This window comes from Idiotropiscis lumnitzeri, chromosome 11 (assembly GCF_059441095.1).
Source record: "Idiotropiscis lumnitzeri isolate Australia: NSW breed Sydney's pygmy pipehorse chromosome 11, RoL_Ilum_1.0, whole genome shotgun sequence".
Lineage (NCBI taxonomy): Eukaryota > Metazoa > Chordata > Actinopteri > Syngnathiformes > Syngnathidae > Idiotropiscis > Idiotropiscis lumnitzeri.
The window spans coordinates 11,516,573-11,541,016 of NC_142401.1; the positions used below are offsets into that span (position 1 = coordinate 11,516,573).

The 24,444-nt window shown below is 39.9% G+C and overlaps 2 protein-coding genes across 3 annotated transcripts in view; one reads left to right on the forward strand and one right to left on the reverse strand.

The window, feature by feature from the left end:
* Positions 1 to 14,444, reverse strand: part of srgap3 (SLIT-ROBO Rho GTPase activating protein 3) — a 68,037-nt gene extending 53,593 nt beyond the window's left edge. Inside the window, exons 1-2 of the mRNA XM_088308838.1 lie at positions 14,332 to 14,444; positions 12,805 to 12,961 (exon numbers count right to left, since the gene is read on the reverse strand). Coding sequence (XP_088164964.1) covers positions 12,805 to 12,961; positions 14,332 to 14,358 — 184 coding nt within the window. The 5' untranslated portion in view covers positions 14,359 to 14,444. The remainder of the gene's footprint in view (positions 1 to 12,804; positions 12,962 to 14,331) is intronic.
* A 2,003-nt stretch (positions 14,445 to 16,447) lies between these two features.
* On the forward strand, positions 16,448 to 23,329 carry thumpd3 (THUMP domain containing 3). 2 transcript variants are annotated; one of them, XM_088309121.1, is made up of 10 exons: positions 16,448 to 16,593; positions 17,219 to 17,421; positions 17,498 to 17,575; positions 18,245 to 18,673; positions 19,193 to 19,323; positions 19,758 to 19,827; positions 19,939 to 20,054; positions 21,146 to 21,250; positions 21,800 to 21,923; positions 22,909 to 23,329. In XM_088309121.1, exons 2-10 carry the CDS (start codon positions 17,233 to 17,235, stop codon positions 23,095 to 23,097), a joined length of 1,431 nt encoding a protein of 476 aa, XP_088165247.1. In that variant the 5' UTR covers positions 16,448 to 16,593; positions 17,219 to 17,232; the 3' UTR covers positions 23,098 to 23,329. The 2 variants fall into 2 exon arrangements, with proteins under 2 accessions (XP_088165247.1, XP_088165248.1); XM_088309122.1 differs by having other exon boundaries at positions 16,482 to 16,593; positions 17,201 to 17,421.
* The last annotated feature ends 1,115 nt before the right edge of the window (positions 23,330 to 24,444 follow it).

The following is a 24,444-nucleotide window of genomic DNA, read 5'->3' on the forward strand; positions in this document are numbered from 1 at the left end:
TTGCCAATGTACTCACAGGGCAGCGCTGCCAGTGTTGTTGTATGCTCTTCAGAGTTACTCCTCTGAGTGTTAAAGTAGTGGTTTAAAGGTTTATAACGCATAATATGCTCATTTCTATTAACTTGTCTGTAGTGAGTCACAATTTACGTTAGCATTAAGCTAGTGGACTTTTGATGGATTTTAGGAATTATATGGTTTGGGTGAACATTTTGCGTTTGAATTTTACAGTAAACTTTAATTGTGATCTGTATTTCGAGAAATGTGGAAGAAAGTGAAAATGAGTGAGAACTGTGGCGGTGGAATGCTGAAAAGTATTTTTTTAATAAGTTTTGGTGTGATTTAAAGGGGAAGTCAAGTCAAAAATCGTCTTTGCAATAATACATTGCGAGTGCCACCACTAGTAGAAAAATTAATTTGGGATCACTATTGCGCATGTGGAGTATGAATTAAGCAGAAAAATCCAGTCGCAATTTTAAATATGAACATTAATATTAAATTTTTAATGAGTTTTCCTTGCATTGCTAAAACAAATCATCTAAGAGTGTATTAAGACACTTGCAAAAGATATCCAAGTACTACTGTGTTTTCTCAACCAACAAGACTGACTGGCGAGCGACACGGCAACAGTGACACAGGCGACATTTTCGCACTGCTGAGGGTGTCATTTTGGTCAGCCAAGCCCTCCATGCGGAGGAAGCTTGTCATTTGAGGTGCAGCAATGACATTGTGCAGAGGAGCCTTCCCCTCTTTCCCTGTGTGTGATGTTCAACTTGGAGCTGCCTGCTTGAACCCTGCGGTTAACCACAGTCCCAGCTCGTCCCTATAATGCAGGGGGCCTCCCTTTGCCTTCACAGCTTTGCAGAGCTTTCAAAGTGTGTGCGTCTCCTGCATGAGCGAGCACGAGGATGCAACATCACAGCTTCCCAGGAATGATTCCTACTCCCACAAGGGCTCTATTCCCCTTTTGTGTTTTATTTTCCAAAAAAAAGCAAATCGCGGCGTAAGGGAAAATGTCAAAGTGGTGTGGGTGAGTGAAGGGGAAGATGCCAGAAAACAGGCCACAACAAAGAAAGGGAACTCTGAACTACCAGCTGCAGCGCGACATTCAACACGAGGTTGGAAAAATAGGTCACCCACACGAAAAGTGTGTTAAAAATCCTGAGCCACTGTGGAGAATGATTCCCAGATCTTTGAAGGCTTCATTGGTTGCGGTTTCGACAAAGTGACGGATGCTCGCTGGTTGTCCCTAAAGTGTGGTTTACAATCATGACGAGAATGAATGTCAGCTGTTAAAGTGAAAATGATACCAAAACTTTATACTTTTAATCCTGCCTCCAGTGAGAGTTTGATCGTCCTTTCTTTGTTTGTATTTGTTTAAATAACAAAGTGAGAATGCACTTTCGTTCAATATCGACGAAAAATGAACTCCAAGTACCGTACCTAAAGCTTCTATGGGAAAAGAAAAAAACAATCCAACTGGCTAATTGATGAATTTAAATTTTAGTGAACTCTAAATGAGCAGATTGGTTTATTCAAAGGGAGGCCTCATTGAATTTGCGCAAACATCAAACATTTCAAGTTGTTGATTAAGCTGCCTGTTATGTGGCAGACCAGCAGTGTGCTGTGTTTCTGTTTAGAGATGGAGCCATCTGCTATCTGTTTGCTGGGAAAAGGGGGGAGGAAGGAAAGAATGGGACTGGTGAGATTGAAAGTTGGCTGAAGTGTGTTGTGGTTAGCTGAGAAATAACTCCAATGTTTGTCTATACTGTGCATTTATTTTATTATCGAATGAACCTTGTTTCAACAAATGGTGGTGATTGGCGTCACAGAATGACTGAACTTCCAGTGTATAAAATAGGTACGGTCGCTAAGCGATACCAGGTATCAGTATCGGACCGATAGAGGCCTTATTAAGGTATCGGGTACTCATGGAGGCTACCGATACAAGCCACAGATACTTAAGGGGGAAAAAAAGTCTACGATCAGACCAAATGTGAGTGGGCATTCCGCTTCGCTTAATTCACTGGCGTTGCACCGTGTAGGTGTTTTTGGACACAGCTGCTTCATTCACGAACAGCAAAGGAGAACGGGAGAGGGCATGACGTCGCTTGGTTGACAGTTTTGCATTTCAGCCAGTCGAGAAAAGAGAGAGCCACTGAGTACTTCCAGTTTTGTTTTGTTTTTTGTTTGTTTTTACTGGGAGTGGTGAGCATATCTGTCTCACAATTCAGAGGTTCAGGGTTTGAGTCTCAGCTCTGCATTTCTGTGTGGAGTTTGTATGTTCTTCCCATTATTACTGTCTCACTTCAACCATTTAGCCATGAATTATATTGATTAATAAAAGCTCATCATCATACATTAAGAGAGCAGGAAGTACTTATTAATGTCAGTGACTAAATTCCAGCCCTGAAGGCAGTTCATCATATAAGTGACCTGTTGAACACCTGCTCCTGAACATTGTTTCCTTGACAGTGTTTCTAGCCAGGAAACGGAGGACACGGGTCTCCTCACAGAACAGGAAGACCTCTGCAAACAAAGGCAGGATGTGTTAACTACATGACCTTTGACTTTCAAGGACCTCACAGCTCGGTGGCCTTTGGAGCAACTGCAGCATTGCGCCAGTGACTGGCTTTGCGTTTGAATTGTTTTGCTTTTTCCCTTCAGATGTCAGAAATGATGAAACGTTCAACTGATCTGCTTATCATCATGAAACCAGTCACGGCAGTTCAGTGGCAATTTTGTGACAGTAAGATAATATCAAACGTCGAGAACAACATCACAATACAGTGCTTTGATGATTAGTTGATATGGCGCCGCATAATTTAACAAAGCTTCATAGTCAGCAAAATCAAAGGACTGCACTCCAAATAATCAGTGCAGGCAAATGGGTTGTTATTGTAATCACTGTTGAGGCTACTCGACCGTAGAATGAAGTGGTAGGAATTGACCCAATACACACAATACATTTTGTATTTGGGGTTAAGTGACTTCAGACTTTTTGTAGAGTTAAGTCAATGTTGGCTAACTGATTTTTCTTTTCAGTTTTCCACCAGCTGTCAGCGCTCGTGCTCGCCTCCAAACACAAGATCGCTCTGATATTATGCTACTTATAAATGTATTTTAGTTAGTTAAGAATGGGAAAATGCAAGTAATTAAACACAACCTGTTCATACGATGAAGGTTTTATGAAGGTGACATTTCGCAGAGGAACTAATTCATTATCCATTAATATTTCATAACAGAAACCGTTTTCCAATGCAAACAGAGGTGTTAGGCCTGAGAGTTTCCACTGCACGTTTCCGAAAAACCGACCTAATTACTTTGACTTTGTAGTGTATTAAAATATACCTCAACTTAAAAAATGCGCATAATATAAAGACACATACATATGAGAGACAAGCAACTCTAAGCCAAATTCACAATTTTAATCCCCAACACCCGCTCTACAATATCTGAGCTTTACACTGCTGAGCGAAATTCACATGAAAAGTAAAAGCCACACATGCAAGAGCAACCTTTATCCAGACCTTTAATTCACTTTCTGTGCCTCTTCGAACCAATCTGACAATACGAGTCGTTGAGCTAATCCTCTACTTCTCTGGTCTGTTTATAATCCTGTAATGCTAAAGGCAATGTTGACTTCACAAAGGCGTATACATTGATGTCACTCCATCTCGTCCGCTCCAGTCATTAGCAGAGAGGGCTGCAGCACGCGCTCGCAAAGATAAGACGACCCGAAAGCAAATCAATGGGCGACAAGAGGTCAGCACCATGTCAGCTCGTCTGTGGCCATTGCTCATTCCTCATTAGCTGATGCTTGATCAACTTATTGGCTTCCAAAAAAAAACTTGCAGTATTGCCACTGTTAACACTGACCAATTCAGCCTGTAATTGTTCAGCTTCGTGGTGACGAGTGCAAAAGAATCCGCCTCAATTTTCCACTCGGGCTGTCTGACATTGATTTTCTCTCGGCCGCTTTTATCGTCGGCAACATTAGCGCGTTAGCACGTTAGCACGTCATATGAGCCCGATGCTTCAGGGAAGCCCGAGTGTGAGCCACAACCCGGAACACTCCCTGAAGCTGTCCATCACCACTGTATCCAGATTCCAGCTCTGTGGGGCCAGGAGACATGTCTCCATGGTAACATGGGTGTGCACCAGGACTCTCTGGAGCATCTTATTGGAGAAGAGATGGAGGTGAGGTGGCAGTATCGGATAAAAATTCACGTGTGAGTAAGAGAGGAAAAAATGAGTAGAAATGTGTAAATGACGCCTATGGGGTAACAAATTGCACATCCACAGCGCATGCAGAAAGAAGCTACTTCCCATTGAAAGCCAAATTAAAGCGTGAGAAAATTAAATATTTATGTAAATTTTGAATAATCTCTGAAAATTAGCAATTAAATGTGAATTTGGTGAAGCTTCCCCAGAGCAGGTTTGCATGTTGAAGCATCTAGTTCCTTTTAATATGCTGTGTATACTATCTGAAGCAACTCCATGACTAATTACCTGCAGTAATTAGCAGGTATTTTATTAACAGGTCATTTCTGTAATCAGCACCAACTGTTAAGACCTGTACCTATTTTTTACTAAAACCTAAAAAAAATAAAATAAAATAAAAAATATATTATTTACTGGAATTCAAACCATAATGTAAATTTTTCATTGTGGTCTGCCATTTGCCAGCATCAATAAAACGATTTACGGGACACCTGGCACTTCATTTATAGCACCCAGATCAATTGTCCATAAAATGTCCCAAGAACAAACGCAACCTGATCAGCAATTTAGTTGTAAACTAACATGATTGACTAGAATTTCTCTCAGTGAGCAGCCATGTTGTAGACTGCCGACAAGGTAAGTACAGTACATTATTCCTTGCAGAAGTGCATGAGGGAAAAAAAAAGAGATCAGCACACAACCGCCCTAAAGAGCCAAGTCAATGGAATTCATTTTCGTAGACTTGTATTGACCTGTCCCGTGTCAATCTCTTAGGGTGTGTGCAGTATGTGACTGTGGATACACAACCAGAGGCTGCTCAGTGTTCGAATAGGCCTTCTTTTTTTTTTTTTTAATTAACAGGTTGAAAAATGTAATTTTTTTAATTTAGTATTAATAATTCTGAGCGAAATCTGTATGAAATAACTGATATGTGTGTTTGTGTAAACTAACAATATTTGGACAAGAAATTCCATTTGCTGTATGTAGTTAAGTGTCAGACAATGTAGTTAATTGAATGTGACAGCATAATACAGTGGAACCTTAATTTAGAAGTGATTATTGGGTTTTGTCCATCAAACTGTTTATTACATTTTATTGTAATAAAATAACTGTAAATGTTTTACAATTAAACAACTTAAAGTGTATCCCTACTTATGACTTACTCTGTATAATCATGTTCTACTGATTTATCTGCCCAAAATAGAAAAAAACACAGTCTGTTAATGCAAAACAGTTGGCTCTCAAATCATCTTTCCCCATTGAAATGAATGGAAATACTATTAATCCGTTCCAGTCTTCCAAAAAAAAAAAAGAAAAGAAAATTGCCTTATGTATTGTTTATGACAAAAATAGCACTCTAAAAATGGGACTCATTCTGGGTGAGACAAGATGGACATATAGATATACTGGTGTTTCCCATTTTATGTTAGCATTAAGCTAGCGGCGGATATGTGCTTGTTTTAAATACACTTGTAATTCAAAAATAACACTGACATTGCTAGAGAATTATTTGATTTGATTTTTTTGCTAGACGGATGCTATTATAATATTATGCCACAACCTTCATGCATAAACAGGCACAGCATATTGGCTATATGCTCTTCTTTGTGGAGTGTGTTAAGACAAGAGTTGCCATTGTTTTGGAGTGCATTGCCGGGAGGGGTGTGAGCATGGCACTTCATGCAGTGACGGGTCACGGTTCCAGCTGCTGCTGCGGGCAAAGCAAATTGCAAGTAGTTGCTGGATAAACGCTAGGCTGCAGCATGACTACTACCAAGGAGCTCTTGAGGAAGGCATTGAGCAACATGAAACAGACGTCATGTGTGCATCCTATCACTCAGACATACTCTCACGCAAGTGTAAATGGACCCTATGAGTTTGGTACTCGTGTGCATGCTCGTGTCCGGTCGTTAGGCTAATGCTTAGCGATAACAATGACAACATTCATTCTATTTCCACTTTGAGAGGCGACTAAATGATATTTTTGTGAGCTGCAAATAGCTGCACTATTTTAATTATCCTTAGAGTACTGAGGTGTAGACTCTCACTTCATAATAACGTCAATCTCACAGGTCCCAAACCTGAGTGGAGAGACGGAACTTCACTAATTATGAAGAGACTTCCAAAGACATTGGAGTGTTATTTCTGTACGGTGTCCCTGTTTCATGTGGTAGACGACCTCTTAAATTATTTTTATTTCTAGTTAACGTTAAACCACGCCAATCGCATTTTACTCTCTGATGGTTCATAGTTCATTAAGTACATTGACTTGAACCAGCATGTTACATACACAGAAAAAAAAAACACTGTTTAGTGAATTTACTCACTTTAGTGGATCTACGGTCTACTAAAAAAAACATCTGGATCCAGATGATTTATTTAATGCAAACCCTTGACAAAAATGAGTAAATTCAACGCAATGTTTTTTTTAAGGATAGAAACTTTTTTGGTTTTTTTGCCAATGGCAGGAAAAAAAGTTACAGAATTTTCTCAAGTAGTGGCCTCCACTCGAATACTGTAGATGCCGTTCGACAGTTAATTGCTGATATGCTGTTGACTTTAAAGAGATTTAAAAAAAAAAAAAATGAAAAGACCTCAGCACTGAAAAAAATTGTGTCGAATTTAGTCAATTTTATCTTGTCAAGTGGTTCCACAAAATAAAATCATCTGGATCTGGATATTTTTTTAGTAGATATATAGTCTGCTAAAAAATGTATCATGTATGAATTTACAATGAATGTAAATTCAGAAGGCGCTGTATACAATTTTTAATATGTCAACAAAGATGACCAATTTTTTGACGCGCATAATCCGACAGTCGTTGACTAATTGTTTTTTTTTGTTTTTTTTTGAGAAACTCCAAAGAATGTCACAATTGGATTTGACTCTCTAGGGCTGATAAAACTCTGATGCCACAATGGTCGTAATGTCGAAGGAATAAAATGCTTTTCAGTCAGTGCTCAATGAATTAGCTCAACATAAACGTGTGAATGTGTAAACATGCACCAACTGGCACCCGAAAATAAAAAGCGATTGAAACCACTTCTGCTTAAATTGACATTTTTAGACTTCATGAATGCCGGCACACAAACCCAAAGATGATTGAGACTGTGTGAGAAACTAATCTTTGTCATTCAATGAAAAGGCTGATTATGTGTGGGACAAACATCCAGTTAAATAGCAGCAGCTGCCTGCATCACAGGCCCGCCACACACTGAACGACACAACCTAATGTGCAGAATGATTGCACAACTCGTTTTAAAAGCATGCATGCTTGAGTATGTTTTAGCTTGCATGCATGCTACCGCATGTTTTAAGATAGAGTATGTTTTACCATGCCTGTGCCAAATAATACCTTTTTTGTCTCAAATACAGCCCTTCTGCCACTCGTCCCTCGTTAGCCCGCTGACTTACTGTGTCTCGACCTGGTACGGCAGCTGCACTGAGGCAGACAGAGTGAGGCTCCAGAGGACAGTCAAAACAGCGCAGAGGATTATTGGCTGCCCTCTCCCCTCCCTGTCGGACATCTACACCACCCGGTGCCTCAGCAGAGTTCGCAAAATCATCAAAGACAATACTCACCCTAGCTCACGCCTCTTCGACCTTTTGCACTCTGCCACTACAGGTGCATCAAAATAAAGACTAACAGACTGAAAAAAAAGTTTATTCCCGAGAGCCATCTCCACGCTGAACTCTCACACACAATTACCCTTATCTTGTAGAACTGCAACATAATCTGTTTTATTTATTTAATTTCATATTTATTTTTATTTAATGATTTAATCAATTTAATTGATAGATTTCATTAAATTATTTGTTATATTGCACTTGCGAGGGGAGCTCTCCAATCTCGTTGTACAGAGTTCAATGACAATCAAGGGCATTCTGATTCTGAGTCTGTAACTGAGACAGCGCCTTTAAATACAATGCGCGAAATGGTCGTGAAAATATGGGAAAATGAAATGTCAGGTTCATCCACATCACTCAGTTAGCGGCGGGCTATTATGGAAATACTTCTTTTGTTGCACACATAAAGCAATGACACAAATTCCATTCAGCATTGTCCCCAACATGACAACCAGTAAAGCCTTCCAGATATTGGATGGATGGATGACAAGCACATGACAGTCGAATACTGACATGACCTCTCGCGCTTCCAGTTTAATTGCCAAGTAGGCTAGCCAACTCCGTGTGAAGCCTAAGTCTTTTTTGACCACAGAAAAAACAAGCTGGTCCACCACAGGAGGATTTTGTTTACATGGTTGCGAGATGGTTTTATGAGGCCAGCATGTTTTCGCCACCCCGCATGTCATCGGTAAAGTAACCACAGGCTGCCTGTCCACACTAGCTAACGCTCAGTGCTTTGTTAACACAATGAACCGTGATCAGTTTTCACCTCACGGAGTGACTCATTAAAGCCTCAGCTAAGCATCATTGCATGTGCAAGGTTAATTTCCCCGTAAAACACCGAAATGCAACAATGGGCCCGAATGGTGTTTCTCCATGAACTGCAAACTGAGGCAATAAAAAAAGCAAATGTTAAATATCCTAACAGGCTTGAAATGGCTTTGCTAGGAGGACTTAAGGATTCGTAAAAGTGACACCAAATGATTTCTCCGCCTTCGGTGGGGATGAAGCAGTTTGCAGAGAGGAAGTCACGCAGAACTGTAGAAGTGTCAAAACAAGCTTCCTTGTCAGAAACGCCTAACGTGTGCACCGGCGTGTGTGTTAAATCTCAGAACTAAAGCATCTGCGAGCTTTCATTTATTTTCCAGATCAGAGAAGCTGTCTGACTCCTGGATGAAAACATGCAAACTTATTTGCAGTCTTTTGTTGTATTAAAACTGATTCCATTTTTTTTTTTTCATGAACAAATAAAAGAAGACCGATACGACTTCCAGAGGTATTGCGTGTCAGGAAACCTGACTGAAGCCAATTTTTACTTCACTCTAATCAAATAAATCAGTGATCAATTTTAAAGCTGGTTACGAGATGATTTTTATTTTGTGTATGTAATCATGGTATAAACAATGGATACTTTTCTCAAAATACATGATTATAAATCTGTCATCCAATCCCAGTCATGCGTTTTTCTAAACCTGCTTCGAAGAGAAAGGTTGGCAATGAGAACAGCCAATTTTACGGAAAAACAGGAGACAGAATGTATTTTTGTTGCACCCCGACATGCTTTGAATGCACAGAAAAAAATGGAGGCGCTCAAGAAATCTGACATCCGTACTCGGCTAGACATGCTGACGAGTACGCGAGTGAGAGTGAAAGGACCAGGTCATCCATCTTGTTCATGTTCTGAAGAACCGTTAATGCTCGGAATTGTTATTAATGAAGACTGAGAAGATTGCAACACTTGGACCCTTTTTATGTGAACACTTGATATAGCCCAGACACACTCGGACTCTCTCCGGTGGCCCCCCATATCAGTTTAGATTGGGTCCCGAGGGTCTTGTTATCGTTGGCCCTGATTGGAATTTGCACCCCAGGACCAAAGTCAGCTGTGTTACCCACTGAGTCCTCCATCCACTGCCAACATTTTGGAAGAATGTTCCATTAAATTTACTTTAGTGCACAAAACTGTCCAAATTGGTGAGTAACTTCAGCTCTTCAGACCGCTTATTCTGCTCCACAGCTGCCCAGCAAGTGGCTCAGGAAAACAACCCAGCCATTTTTTTAGTGTGTAATATGTACTGTGTGTGAACCCAAATAATAACCCCATCATCAGACAGAATTTTTCTGCATTTGATTCTTACCATTTTTATGGCTAGTTTTGAGAGATCGTATTGACAGCCGTAAATTAGAGGAAGTGTGTGCATCTCAAGAGCGAGCAACTGAAATCGAGCAAAAATGAAAACGGACAGAGCTCCGCAGCACACACCATTCCAAGCAGGTCACACTTAACCAGCCTCGCTATTGACATGGAAATGCATGATGTGGCAGCTTGAATAGCTCGAATAAAGCGAAGGAGGCTTTGACTTTGCCGTTTTGTCGCGCTTTACAATTATATGAATGAAGTTCACTTCATGGTGTTCACTTCTCTTGGCAGTTGCCACGTTCTGCTTTGCTATTACACGACTGATTTCTTTGTTCATGTCGCGGACTTATTAGGCCTCATACATAATGAAGCAACCTTGTGATCTTGGAAGGACCCAATCAATGACACTCTGATGACAAGGGCCCCTTCTGCCGTGGCCACGTGAACCATTAAGCCATAAGTCACAATATGACAGGTGCAATTTCCAATGTGAATTTCATTAGCGCTCGCTCACTGGTTGGTTCATCTCAAACGCGGCCATTGTTGTGAGGAGGTGGAGAGCCCTCCGTGTCTGCAGTCTATGCAACGCACGAGCGGTGAATGAGGAATTATCCATGAATTAGCATCCCCCTTCCTCGTGCCGTTCAAGGACCCTGGTTAATGCAAACCGGGCCAGACGGGGCCTGGCACTAAAACAAGAGCGTTACATCCACAGCATGGTGGCATCTGAGCTGAATAATTAATGCAAGAATGATCAAAACTGGCCTGGGGTAAAGCAGAAGAAGAACTTAAGATGGACATTGATATGGTGGCGCTTTGTCAAAGAAAATATCTGAGCTCTCACATTTTGAGATGCGAAAGCTGGACCTGAGGGGTCATGAGCAAAATCCCCTGAGGTGTGATCTAAATGGAGCCATTGGGCTTTAGTCATGAGACTAGTGACTGGAAATTGAACCAAAGCACCACTTGGGAAAAAGCTGGCTCAAGATCAGTGCGTTCACAATTGTACTCTGTATAAAGTCTCCGCAAAATAGTGCAGCTCAGTGCGCCATATCAATTTCCGAACCCCTCGGCTGGGCTAAACGACAGCTACAGTGCCACGGGTGGAGTCCAGACAAACCACAATTCATGGATTGGTCAACTATAGGAATAAATTGGGAAGATCCAAAAAGCCACAAATTTTAGTGGAATATGATCTTGGAAATTTGGCAGCTGGTATTTTTATTCTAATGTGTTTTATCTGACGGAAGGGTGTTTTCCCACTGAAACAATTTCCATCTGCATCGGATGAACATATTGATGCTTTTTATTTTGTTTTTATAATACTAAACGTTTACGGATATCTCAGATGGTACGAAGACTGTAATACCATGTAAGACAACAAGCATGTAACCTTGCAGACTGCCTTTTTATGTTGAAAATGTAATTTTCCTTGCACAATATGTTATTTTGTTTTGTGAGAGAACCATATACAATTTTGTTTTCTCTTTTTCTCACACACATCCATCCAATACTGGAGAAAACATTGAGCACTCTCTATTTGCTGTACATTAAGCTTCCCATTACTTAATTTTGTCTGCAACCAAAATAATTCTTGGGTCAAATTCACCTGGGTTACGTTGAAGCATGCAATAGTGAGATAATGAAAGAAAATATATATTCAGTCATAAATTGACAAATGGTGATTAATTCTAAGGTAACAAAGCCTTAATTGGCCTATTAATGAATTTATTAACCAATCTGGGTTGTGGTAGGCACCCTTAGTTCTTGTTCTTCTGTGCACAAAATGAGTTCTTGCACTAAATTAATTAAGATATACTTCAGTACATTGGTTCCATAAAAAGACATGCACATATTTTATTTTTTATTTTTTTTTGTCATACATCTAGTTAGTAAATGTGCAATTCTGTATGGACCCCCGGTAGCACTGATGAAAAATTGTGGCTCCCTCAATTGTTCAACTTGCACATCCCTGTTTTTTGTGGTGTAGCAACCTATTACTTTTATTTTTTATTACCTCCAATTGGTCTATAAAGATTAATCGTTATCCAATAGACTACAGGTGTCTAAAATGGTTTCCATGTGGCCACGCAAGTAACAAACAGCTTTGATCACAATTATGCACCTGTTTTGTAAGTGTATAACACACAATCACAATACCCTCCAAATTAATCAGATGACCCCCAATTATGATTCTGAGTGAGCTCACAAACAAAAACATGTTCAAGGGTGCTTGTTGTCAATGAGAGGGATAACAGCCCAGTTTGGTCAATAATGACTAAACAAGTCAAAACGTGATCAGGCTTTTTTTTTCCTCACTGTGACCCACCCCAAAAAACATTGAGATCTCGAATGAAATAAAACTGTGTGAGTCACATCTTATTCACTATTCACAAGCATTTAATCAACTCCCCTTTAATCAGCTGGAAGCCAGACACAGGCGCTAAAATGTGGTGAAGAAGGTGCAGCCATGCAGCCACCCCGCATGCACTCATTTCAACACAAGGATTATTTTACCCGGCAACACGAGCGTGCAGAGGCAGGATCCTAACCACATTGTCATTCATCCACCACAAAAATCCAACTGCCTTGGATGAATGCATGAGACATGCATATGCACATGAGGGGAACACGTTTTTCGATTTGGGTATCTGGTGGTATTTTCACAGCTTTGCACGGTATAGCTTCAAGGAGGGGGATGCTTTCACATGAAAGTAATGACAACCATTTAAGAAGTACAAGCCACGAGATGTTAGGTTAGGTATGTGCGGTTGTGTCAACGTGAATGAACGTGACGTGCACAAACACACGCTCACCTTTCACTTGAGTCTCGTAATCCGCAATGATCTCCTTATCCTTCTTGAACCTGGACGAAGACATGGTTCTCCTGCTTGAATGGCTGGAAGCCTGCAAGTCAAGCTTTCCAGTGGCTCCGTGCCGGGTAGATCTGCGTTTCCTGCAGAGGCTGCAGACCTTTGAAACGTTTCCTCGGTGAACAAAAGCGGTTTGCACTTCAATCACAATCGTTGCAATCAGTGGGGGGAGTGTACTCGGGTCCGATGTTGTATTGCTCTCTCTCTCTCTCTCTCTCTCTCTCTCGCTCTCTCTCTCTCTCTTTATCTCTCTCTCTCTCTCTCTCTCTCGCTCTCTCTCTCTCTCTCTCTCTCTCTCTCTCGCTTTTTTTGTCAATTTACTCCAGCAACGATTGTGAGGTGGGGAGAAGAGTTAGCGGGAGAAACAAAAGCCACAAAGGAGCTCCAAAGTGTACATGTTGGCGGGGAAAGAGGAGAGAAATGGTGAGGAGTGAGCTCCGTGTTCCTTGCGTGCTACTGCGAAGAAGCCCACAATGATGCGACGACACTCGACAGTCTGACTAATTGAACTGCGGCCAATTTTAAGAGAGAGATAAAGAGAGAGGGAGAGAGAGAGTCACGTGGTCGATTCCTCAACATGCACGCGCATGCTCGCGCACGCCACTCTCAGCACACTCTGTACTATCATACCTGTCGATTTAGCCAACGCGTCATTTTTCAATTATAATGAATGAAATCTGATTATGTAATCTGGTCAATGGGTAGGTATCCATCAAGGTGGGCAGGGTAGCCAAAATTTATACTGAAGCGAGAGTACTGACTAATGTTTTAAGATAATATGACTCAAGCAAAAGTAAAAAGTGTTGCTCCAAAAGAACTACTTGAATAAGAATCAGTGGGTAGTGAATAACTTCAGATTTTTTTCTCAATAGTTCATTAATGTCAAAGAGAAAATAAGAACATGCAGTATCCGTAGAAATGTGTTTTTTAAACATATCTAAGGGAGTTATTCTCACTGCGATAGGAGTAAGATTGGTGGTACGTTGGCTCCCTCTAGTGGTACATGAAAAAAATCACAAATGAACAGTTCAATTGAATTTAACTTTTAAATTGAATGACACGTTTAAGGCACAATTTTTATTTAACATGTGGAATTAATTTTGATTTAATCATTACTTCATTACAGTTATTTTATTTTTTTAAGACAGTGAAATGTTGGTTTTCAAACTGCATATCGTTACATTACCTTACATTGACACCAAATCTACTTTTCTTTCTTTTAATTCACTTTTGATGAACACTACACTGCTGTATTTTAATGTTTGTCATTAATGGTGAGCTTTAAGCATAATTTAGTTTGGTATTGCTTTACTTTATTATGCAATACTTAGTGACCCTTTTTTTGCGCTTGACAAATACACTCTATATTAAAAAACTAACACTAAAACTGATGAAAACTAAACTAAAACAGAGAACAGAGAAGTCAGCAGAGCAAACATTCATTCCTCCCAAAAGCCTTCTGTTACTCACCCCTTCCTTTCTCTTCAGCAATCTCATGAGGAAAGACTGGGAAGCTGTGACTTTACTTTTGTAACACAAAGATCCTTTGTGAGATCCTTTTACCTCTTCCTTTTTGAAGAATGAGTGTGGGAACTGCCCTTGTCGCTCTCTGTGAAAGTGAAATAAATGCTATCATGGGATACTGTCTCACCTTCAATATTGTGTTAGTTATGTACAACAAAATCATCTATGTGTTATTGAAATAACATGCAAAGTCAAAATGAAGCACTTTTAAATACAGGTGCAGTACAATGAACATATTACATGCATGAATATGTACATACATGTACATATACATCGATGTATAGTGATGGGCAGAAAATGGGTAGAATTAAAAGGTGCAATTCATCTGTGTTTTCACCTTTTGCCACTCATACAACAGAATAATAGCTTTGCATTGAGCTAAATAGGCCCAAATCTCACACTCAGTACCAGTAAGTTAATTTGTGTTTTGAGACTCGATCATTATTTCAGTATATAAATGTTTCGTTCAAAATGAAGTAATCCTGTCATCCGCCAATTGTGATTTTGTCAGTTGTCAAAATTTGTTCTGAAATGGATGAGTGTTATATTGTGAGCAGCCCTTCAGATGTTGATGCAACATGGCAACAAAGCAGAGTAGAAAATGGCATTGCATCCAATAAGCCACGAGCTAAAATGTCAGAGGGCGTTGCGGCGCATCTTTTGTAAGAACTGATCTGAGTGCAAGACAAAAATCCACAAAGAGCGAGCTGACAGCCGCTGTTGTCGTCTGTAACGCTACCTTGACTCTAATTTACACTGTCATCACTCACATGGAGATGGCTCTCACTGCGGAAATGGCCAAATATCACTTGAACTGACTCTTCTACTTGACCACGTGATCGCCTGAAACAATATTTGATGTTTTACCACATGTAGTAAGCAATTAAACAATAGGTCATTCTTCTCAAGTCAATTCATTTTAAGCATCATTAGAAAAATTTGCTTCTGAAACTGTGTTAATTAAATGCCAAACGATTATGGAGCACAAACCATCTGCCCTGTAAAACTTGTTATTCTTTAATTCCATTCATTAATCAACACACATCCATTTTTCTCTTAGATTTCACACTAAACAGTTGGAGGCAATGATGATGACCTCCAATAAAAACAAGATTGGAGAATGTGCATGTGTGATGGTGATGCACAATGTCAAGTATGTTGGTTTGTTGTTGTTGTTTTTTTTTTTTAACTTTCATTCAAATAAGAACTTGGAAACAATGCATGGTAGCTAAAAAGTCACAATCTGGGAGAATAGGAAAGAGGGGAGGACATTACAGAAAGGTTCTCATCTGAGGAAGCATCTGTGTGTATAGCTAACATGGTTTTGTGTATGGAAAGTATTATGATGAATTTAATTATTAGCCTATATTTTGTTGTTGTACTGTACGGTAATGACCACACCTTGAGTGACCCCTTGATTTATTTTTCTTCATTATTATTATTATTATTATATACTTTGTCCTCGAAAAATAGGCAAAAATATTGGAGGAAAAAAAGGGGCGGAAATCATTGTAATTTGTTTAGAATCGTTCGCGTAGTTCTTTTATGAATGCATTGAAAAATGAGTAATCAAAAATGAAATACGTTTAAGCTCACGTTTTTTTTGTCTGTATGAATTTTGTCATACATCTGGTTAGGAAGTTCGTTGTGGTACCATGTGGCCCCCCAGGAGCACTGATGGAAAAAAAATGTGACGTCGTGAAGTTGCGCATTCCTACATTCCTGATTTAACGTAAATTTTTAGAATGTGAAGAATTACGCGTATATTCTAACGCCGTCTGTCGATCGCTTCGAATAAATACACTCACGAACAGTCTCGTTTGACGAGAAAGTATTTCATAATTTTACCTCCTAGTTAGACATTATACTTTCAGTTTGCTGTTTTGATTTACAAAATAAAATCATTGTGGGATTCGTATAATTAAATACAAAATGGAAAATACATTCATTCAACCTCATATTGTGAGAGGTAAACTTAATTTTAAATGCTTGTAATCTCTACAATATTTACAGTAACTATGATAATTAACGGTGATTAATTGCGTTACCATTCTGTCATATTTTGAAGGTCTCAGACCAGATATGCGTCTTATTCCCGTCAACAATAGCAACACGCAAACACGTTTCCTCGTGTATGACTACGTCTATTTGGCAAGTTAACCAGCAACGCGCTCCAAATATTGTTCGCGGCATTGACGACTCAGGACGGTAAATTCATTGCATTGACACGCTTATTGTTGAAGCTAGCGTTTTATTTAAAAAAGCCGGCGTCCTGATTTACCCGTGACAACTTCCTTTTAGCATTCAAAAGCTAGCTTTAGCATGGTAATGTAACTTGTAAATTGAAAAATACACTACAGTACGGTACCATTGTAATCTTATGTGGATTGTAAAGTGGCGTTTTTTTATCCGTACTGGAAATATATGCATACACTATATTCTCTATAACGAAGTACAGATTTTAAAATAGGGATGTGGTCCAGATATTTTGAACATAAAAACCTAGTTTTACATTTAACACGTTTCAGTCACATTTGAACTTATAAACACAGCAAACTTAATTTTGAAGCACATGTAAATGGCCGAATCGCACTTCCGCATATGAATGTGCCTTTAAGAGGCGGGGCCTTCTGTTGTGTGACATCAGAGCTCTTGGGTGCCTATGGTCTTTCTGTTTGTTGTTCTTGCCTTTAATAATGGCTGAAAAGTCCATCGTTACCGTGAGTTAAAACTTGCCTAATAGGAAAGTAATAATTGAGGCAACATAAACACCTTCCGGTGCACATGAATGCTCATAATATTCCACCTTCATTAGCCTCGTGTCTCATAACAGGAGACTCTCCTGATATGATTGCCCCAGAAGATGGGCCTGTTGAGGTCGAGTCAATCATCAGCGTCACCATCGGTGCGACCGTACCCACAGGGTTCGAACACACCGCTGCAGAGGAAGTCCACGAGAAGATTGGCGTAGAGGCTCGCATAAGCAAAGACCGTGGTCGTATTTACTTTACCATTACTACTGACAAGCTCTTCCAGGTGCGATGGATGCTTGATGGGGAAAAATGCTATTGTTTGCATGATGCCTCTAACTGTCAATCAACTGTTCCTGTAGGTTCACCTGCTGAGGTCTGTGGACAACCTGTTTGTGGTTGTAGAGGAATATGATCAGTACCAGTTTAAAGAATCTAAGGTAACAGTCACTTGCATGAGGTGATACATGGTGTACTGCAGTTTCACATCCCTAAAAGGTTCAACTTTAATAAAAATAATAATGTTAAACTACAATTTATATTTTTTAATGTATAATTTGTTTTTCGCCTTCTAAGTATATTGCTGTTGCATGTTGCTGAAAAATAATGATTAAATTAACTCTGTGTCAAGTCTTTTTCAATTATCTTTGGTACGGCGTTAGAATATTTGGGGGGGAAACTTGACATACGTAGATACGATACATACCTTGAAAAAAAAAAATAGAAGATGACCATGTACTGTTCTTATACTCTTTCTGAAACACCCTAAGATACCACAAGATGGTGCCAAAGGTTCATGTCTGAAAACGATTGAATTGATGGCATCTTTGTGCCAAGGAATTCTGTTGGCGAGGGGAGGTGGCTAAAGCAGGGGTAGAAATACAGGCAAAAGTAGGAACAGTGGAAAATCACGAGTTCAATGTAAATTGGGTCCTCTTCCTCTCTCCGTATTATATAAAATAAAGTTCTCCCATTTGCTAAAAAATAGTTGATGTTTGAGATATTTTCAAAATGCCATGTTCTGATGTTCAACCTCTGCCAAACATTATTCCTCTGGCTCAAGATTTTTGCTTTCACCCGATTTATTCTGGACTGCATGTTTTATCCAGGAGGAGACATTGGCAGAGCTACAGCAGCTTGCCTCCAAGCTCCCGTGGACTAACGCTTTGGAAGTGTGGAAATTAAACCGCACTTTCAAAAAGAGAAAAGTCCAACGTAAAGGCGCCAATTCCGCCAAAATAAAACCCAGCGATGAGGTCGGAGACTCAACCGTGCCTGGCGCTGAGTCCCAGGAGCAAGCAGAGGAAGCTCCACTAGATGATGAGCCAAGCAAGACCGAGGAGGCGCCTGACACTGAGACTGGCTCGCAGGACTCAGAAGAAGCAGCACCCAACGCTAAAATAATGAAGTTCCGTGTGACTTGCAACCGGGCCGGTGACAAACACAGCTTTTCCTCCAATGAGGCAGCCAGAGATTTTGGTGGGGCGGTTCAGGAGTTCTTCCAATGGAAAGCAGACATGACCAAGTTTGACATTGAGGTAAGCAGGTTTGCTCTGAGTGGACCTACACATAAAGAATACATTTTTATTGGGAAAGAAAAGCCCAGTCTGCTCATATCCTTTAGATATGGTAGGTGTTTTTATATTACATGATCAAAATATGTTTCAGCAAATAGCATTTTTTTTCTTTATCCTCCAGTTTGTAAGTATGCTGGGCTTTGAAGGAACTTAAAGTAGAGCGGAACCGATTTGTTTTCTGGGCCGTCAAATTGAATTGCACCGTGTCATTCGGAGCGGTGTTGATAATATTGGGGCTACCTTATTTAGTCGCGAGGCGAGAAAAATATTAGAAAAGCTCTCCGTGTGATGCAAAGTCATTTCCCACCTCTGCGAAATACAACCACCATGATAAATGGATTAAGTCAGTAACTGTGTGTGTATGTCAATCAAAACTGAGCATACGGTGGAATTTCTGCTTCAGCTTTTCCATTTTGAATTTGATTTAGATCGTGTTTGTGTACCTATTGAAGTGGCTGATGAGTGTACCCCCTCCCGTAGGTCTTATTAAACATACACAATACCGAGGTGGTTATTGGCATCGCGCTCACTGAAGAGAGTCTTCACAGAAGAAACATCAGCCACTTTGGACCCACCACACTGCGGTCCACCTTGTGCTATGGCATGCTCAGGTACAGCCTGCAATCTTGACTGACGCTATTTAATTATATACGCTCGGTCTGTATTGATTAATGAGTCCATATGGAATATTTTTATTGTCATTTTAACATTAGCTATTTATTTAACTCCAAATGTTAGTTGGTTTCAGTGGTACAGCAGTATTAGTGGAATGATGTAATTTTATTCCAAGCAGTTCATTTTTGTGCCACTAGATGGTGGAAGTTAGCTTTGTACTCAATGCAATCTACTGACTATTTTGTAAAGGGATTATTTTATTTGTCATTGTCTAATCTTTCATTTACCATATAAAGTGTGCATACTATAAGAAGGCTTGTAAACCTCATGTACTCATGTATTTAGGGTGGAGTGGTGCTTGATTTAGCATGTAAATTGCCTAAGCTCATCCTTTTATCAGTCATATTCATACCTGATTATGTGCCCACAGGTTGTGTAAACCTCAGCCTTCCGATATTATACTCGATCCAATGTGTGGAACTGGTGCAATACCTTTAGAGGTAAGAACCCAGTTTGGAAAAATAAAATAAAATAAAAATAAAAAACTTGAGGGAACTGATGGCTTGCATTTAATGGTCATCGGATGTGTTTATGTATGTGTGTGTCTCCAGGGGGCCTTAGAGTTCCCAGCGTCCTTTTACATTTCTGGAGACAACAATGATATGGCCGTAAACCGCACGGTCAACAATGTGTGTCACATTCAGAAAAGGAAGGCGGAAAAGGGCAGGTGAGCATCATTCACATCTATTTGAACCTGATTCATGGAGGGACATTTTTCATCACAGCTTTCAACGGGGGGCTTTTGTGTTATTCAAGATTAGTTTGGCTATAAAATCTGCTTCTCTCCTACTCAGGAATAATATAAAACTTCACCCATGTAACCTTAAGCCTATTGCAGGTGACCTTAGGTGAGGAGTGAGCTACATCCTGGAATAGTCACCGCTCAATCACAGGGCACATAACGACTAACAATCATTCACTTCACATTCACATTTATGAGCAATTTAAACTTGTCAGTACACTTTGTGCACTGAGTGGTTTTGGAATGTGGGAGGAATGAAAGGCACGCATGCACGGGGCAACATACAAAGTCCACACAGGATATCCTGAGCTCAGGCTGTAACCCAGTTGCTCTAGTCTAGACTGTGGCAGACGTGCTAATATCTGGGTCATGGGGTTGCCTAGCTGCGTACGCAAAACCTCATTTGCTCATGTTGGATGTTGGCACGTTTACTTACTGCCTAGTGTCGACAAGCCAGACCCTCTATTCATATAAATGCATTTATTTTTTAAATTCTGTTATACTATACTCTGTCGTCTGACTTCTAAATGCAGTATTTGATCGTCACCCTAAGTAATGCCAAGTAATACACGTTGCTATAATAATACCCTCAGACAGTGTCAATCGAGGCAACATTATTAATCCGCGTCTCAAGACGTACTGTAAAAGCACCTTTAATTTATTTTTATTTAATTTTCACATACCTGTGGGCATGTTTATTAGGGAAAGGCAGCTTGTAAACACGCCGGGCTCTGTAATTATTGACCCTGGTGTGACTGGGTGTGTGAAATACCTTTACATTCTTGAGGCTGCATTTTCAAAGTTAAATGACTCCTCCCTCACATTTCACTTCCTCTCCCACCGGTGTTGCAAAGTAATTATCTTTTTTTGTTTGTTTGGTCTTTTGCTGATTCATTGTATTAAGTGGAGCATTCACTTTTATTATATTTGCGTCAATAACTTATTGTCCACAGCTTGTAAGTTTGAAACTTGATCTTGAAAGTCCTTGACAATTGTTTGTGTGTCTGTGTTTACAGTGCCCCTGGGCTGCCCATTGACACTGTTCGCTGGGATTTGTGTGGTTTGCCCATGAGGTCCAGCTCGGTCGATATCATCATCACTGACATGCCCTTTGGCAAGAGGTAGAAAATCAAGGAGCACACCATGTTTTAAAACAACTAGTTTAAAAGTAACACAAATTGGTTGAATTAGCTAAGCCAGCACTGGCCCCAAAAGGGACCGACCCAAAGGTGGGTTATTTATATCCAGTGCATTGTGTTGAGGAGTTAAAAACTACACACACTAATGAGTTAAAGCTAACGCGAAAATAGTTGTCAGGATAGCTGTGGTTCCAAATAATACAAATTTTGATTTGTGTCCAAAATGGCAACTACACTCTAAAAAACGTTGAGTTACAAATAATCAGCACTGGGTCAAAAAGGGGACCAACCCAACTTTCTGGGTTAAACATCTAGCCCAAAATGAACGAACGACAACACAACAATGAACAACACAAAAACATGTCGTTTTGTACTAACAACACTAAATGGATTATTCTTAAACCAATCTGTTCAAAATCCCCACAGTGAGTGGGTTCGGAAAACAACCCAACATTTTTGCGTGTGCACTACCGGGAGTTAAAAGGCAAATCTTAATATGTATAAAGTTGAATGAAATGTTTACTTTTGAAGGATGGGCTCCAGGAAGAAGAACTGGGACCTTTACCCATCCTGCCTGAGAGAAATGGCACGTGTGTGCAGGCCAGCCTCTGGGAAGGCTGTGCTGTTGACACAGGACAAGAAATGCTTTTCCAAGGTACTGACCTCATCATGGAAGGTTGTGTCACATGTTTTGTCGTCGGTGTCTGCCATAAGCAAGTTGGACCAAACAGAGAGGCCGTGGGTTTGTTCATGAATGCAATGACATCCCATGAAGGAAGTGACCGATCTGTGAATCAGAATGTGATCAAAGGAAAAATAAATGACCTCTTGTTGGGAATTCCACAGCAGTGTGAGCTTGCGGCATAGATAGAGGCACATCCATCTGTCTCTGCCGCAAGCACACCTGAACAGTCCTCTCAGGGGAACCGCAGCCTTTCCCGGTGAAACGCTCACACCTCAGGTGGTGTTGACGCTGATTTAATTTGCTTCTGAAATTTCAATCATTTGCACTACATTGCTGGCCCACTAGATGCTCTGTAATTGATTCTGTCGAACTAAAGATGGATCTGTGACGCGGATTCATGTGAGTTCTTGCGTCAGATGGAAACCTGTGGGTTTTTCTTAGAAGCGCTGAACATACTGCCAAAATATGACTTGCAAATTTGCATAATGATTACTGTGGGGGAAAAAAACAAAACGGAGGTTGAATACTATCCGGTTTCTGGATGTTGGTCAACCTACAATATGTTCTGATTTCAGCATTCATAATGAAAATATCTAGTTAAATTCTCTCATAAACCTTTATAAGCTAAGTTGTTGAGACTTTGGGCTTGTTCCGTTAGGGTGGCAAAACGAGTTATTCTCATAATTTGATATCTCATTTGTTTGGGTGAACATGCAAAATCCACATAGGAAGCTATCAATTGTAAAGCGTACAACTTAAAGGACGTTGGAATTTTAAGAGGTTCCACTTGTCTGATGGTCCTTAAGTCTGGACCAAAGATGGCTTATGTCTGCACATTAGATTTTCTGATGTATATTTTCCGGCGTTTCTCTCCATTCTCCCTCGTTTTACCAGCTGTATTTGTCTGATGGTGCTTCACGGTTAAGTTTTTCACTGACATTTATGTGCTCTTCAGGCTCTGTCCAGAATGGGGGGACTGTGGAGGAAGCAGCACACTGTTTGGGTCAATGTTGGTGGTTTACACGCTGGAGTGTTCCTGCTCAGGCGGACCGGCGCTGTGTTTGGCCAAACTCCCGAAGACGTCTATGACTCACAAGGCACGACACGTACACAAGAAGATCAGGCTGACAGCCAGCGTTCTTAAGCTGCGCTTTTCACTTTACGCTGTCCTTATATATGTTGGATCAACATAAATTTGATTTTCTTCGCTTATTTTAACCATGTTTTCATGTGTAGTGGGCAAGTCTCATTTTTCCAAAATTATTTAAAAAAAAAAAAAGGGGGAAAGGCGTTGAGTTCACTTCGAACACAAGAGCAAACCATAACAAGTTCTCATTGGAGAGCAGGTGTACCTAATAAAGTGGCCTACTAATGCACATTTACTGTTAGTTTCAGTGTTAAGTTGATTTCATGAAACTTACTGAAACAAAGGTTATTTCTGATGTTTTAGGTTGATCAATAAAAGTTTAAAAATGGGAGAAAAAAAGGCTGCTCTCATAGGAAGAATCCAAGTACACTACTAGTCAAAGATTTGTTCTCCGTTTCTCATTCAATTGCACTCGACATTGTGTCCATACTCTTGTTGGTAGTGTATGTTCAATGTGACAGAGTAAATGATTAAATTTTTTTGAACCAGGAAAGAAGAATCTATTGTGGAAAAGGCTGGGTGTAGTGTAACGGAAGATTTGCATGTAGTAATGTTGAGGCACTTCCTTTTACTTCGGAATTAGTCTGGACAACCCCTCCCGTAGCAACATTACTGCATTGTATGTTGAACACCTTTTAGTCTGACTCTTAAGTGTATACAATATGATATGAACATAAGCATGTTTTGGGAATGCGGGAGGAATCTGGAGTAACTGGAGAAAAGTCACACAAGCACGCAGTAACCTGCAAAACAAAACCCGAAACGGAGATTCAAACCCTCGAACCGCGGAACTGTGCCAACATAACCACGAGGCCCATATATATATACGCTGTTGTTTTTTTTTCTAAAGCGGCTAAAAAAATTGTTTTGCTTGTACTTTTTTTTTTTTTTTTAAATATCAGCTAGCGGCAAGAAATTCCACATTTCTTTCATGTAGGGCAATTAAAAATGTTCTTGACACTTTTGGTGACATTTGACTGACAAATGTTTGTCATAGGTGGTTCCTCAGTCCTGTTTGACTTGCAGCTACAGTTAATACAGAAAGTCTACACCCCCTGTTCAAATGGCTGGTTTTTGTGATATAAAAAGAAAATTAAATCAAGATAAATACATTTTAATTACTCGCCAATATTGTGACCTAGAACCGTGCTAGTCAATTGAAAAAAAGGTTAAATTAATTAAAGGTGGAAAAAGTTAGCTATAATTTTTTATCCGAGTGTTGTAAATTTAGAAAACACCAGTCAACTAGTGATTTTTTCCCCCTCTTTTTTTTTTTCTTTGCAATTGATTTACTTTTTTGAAAATTGCTTTTCTTCAGTTGCTCAAAATTTGGGGGATAATTAA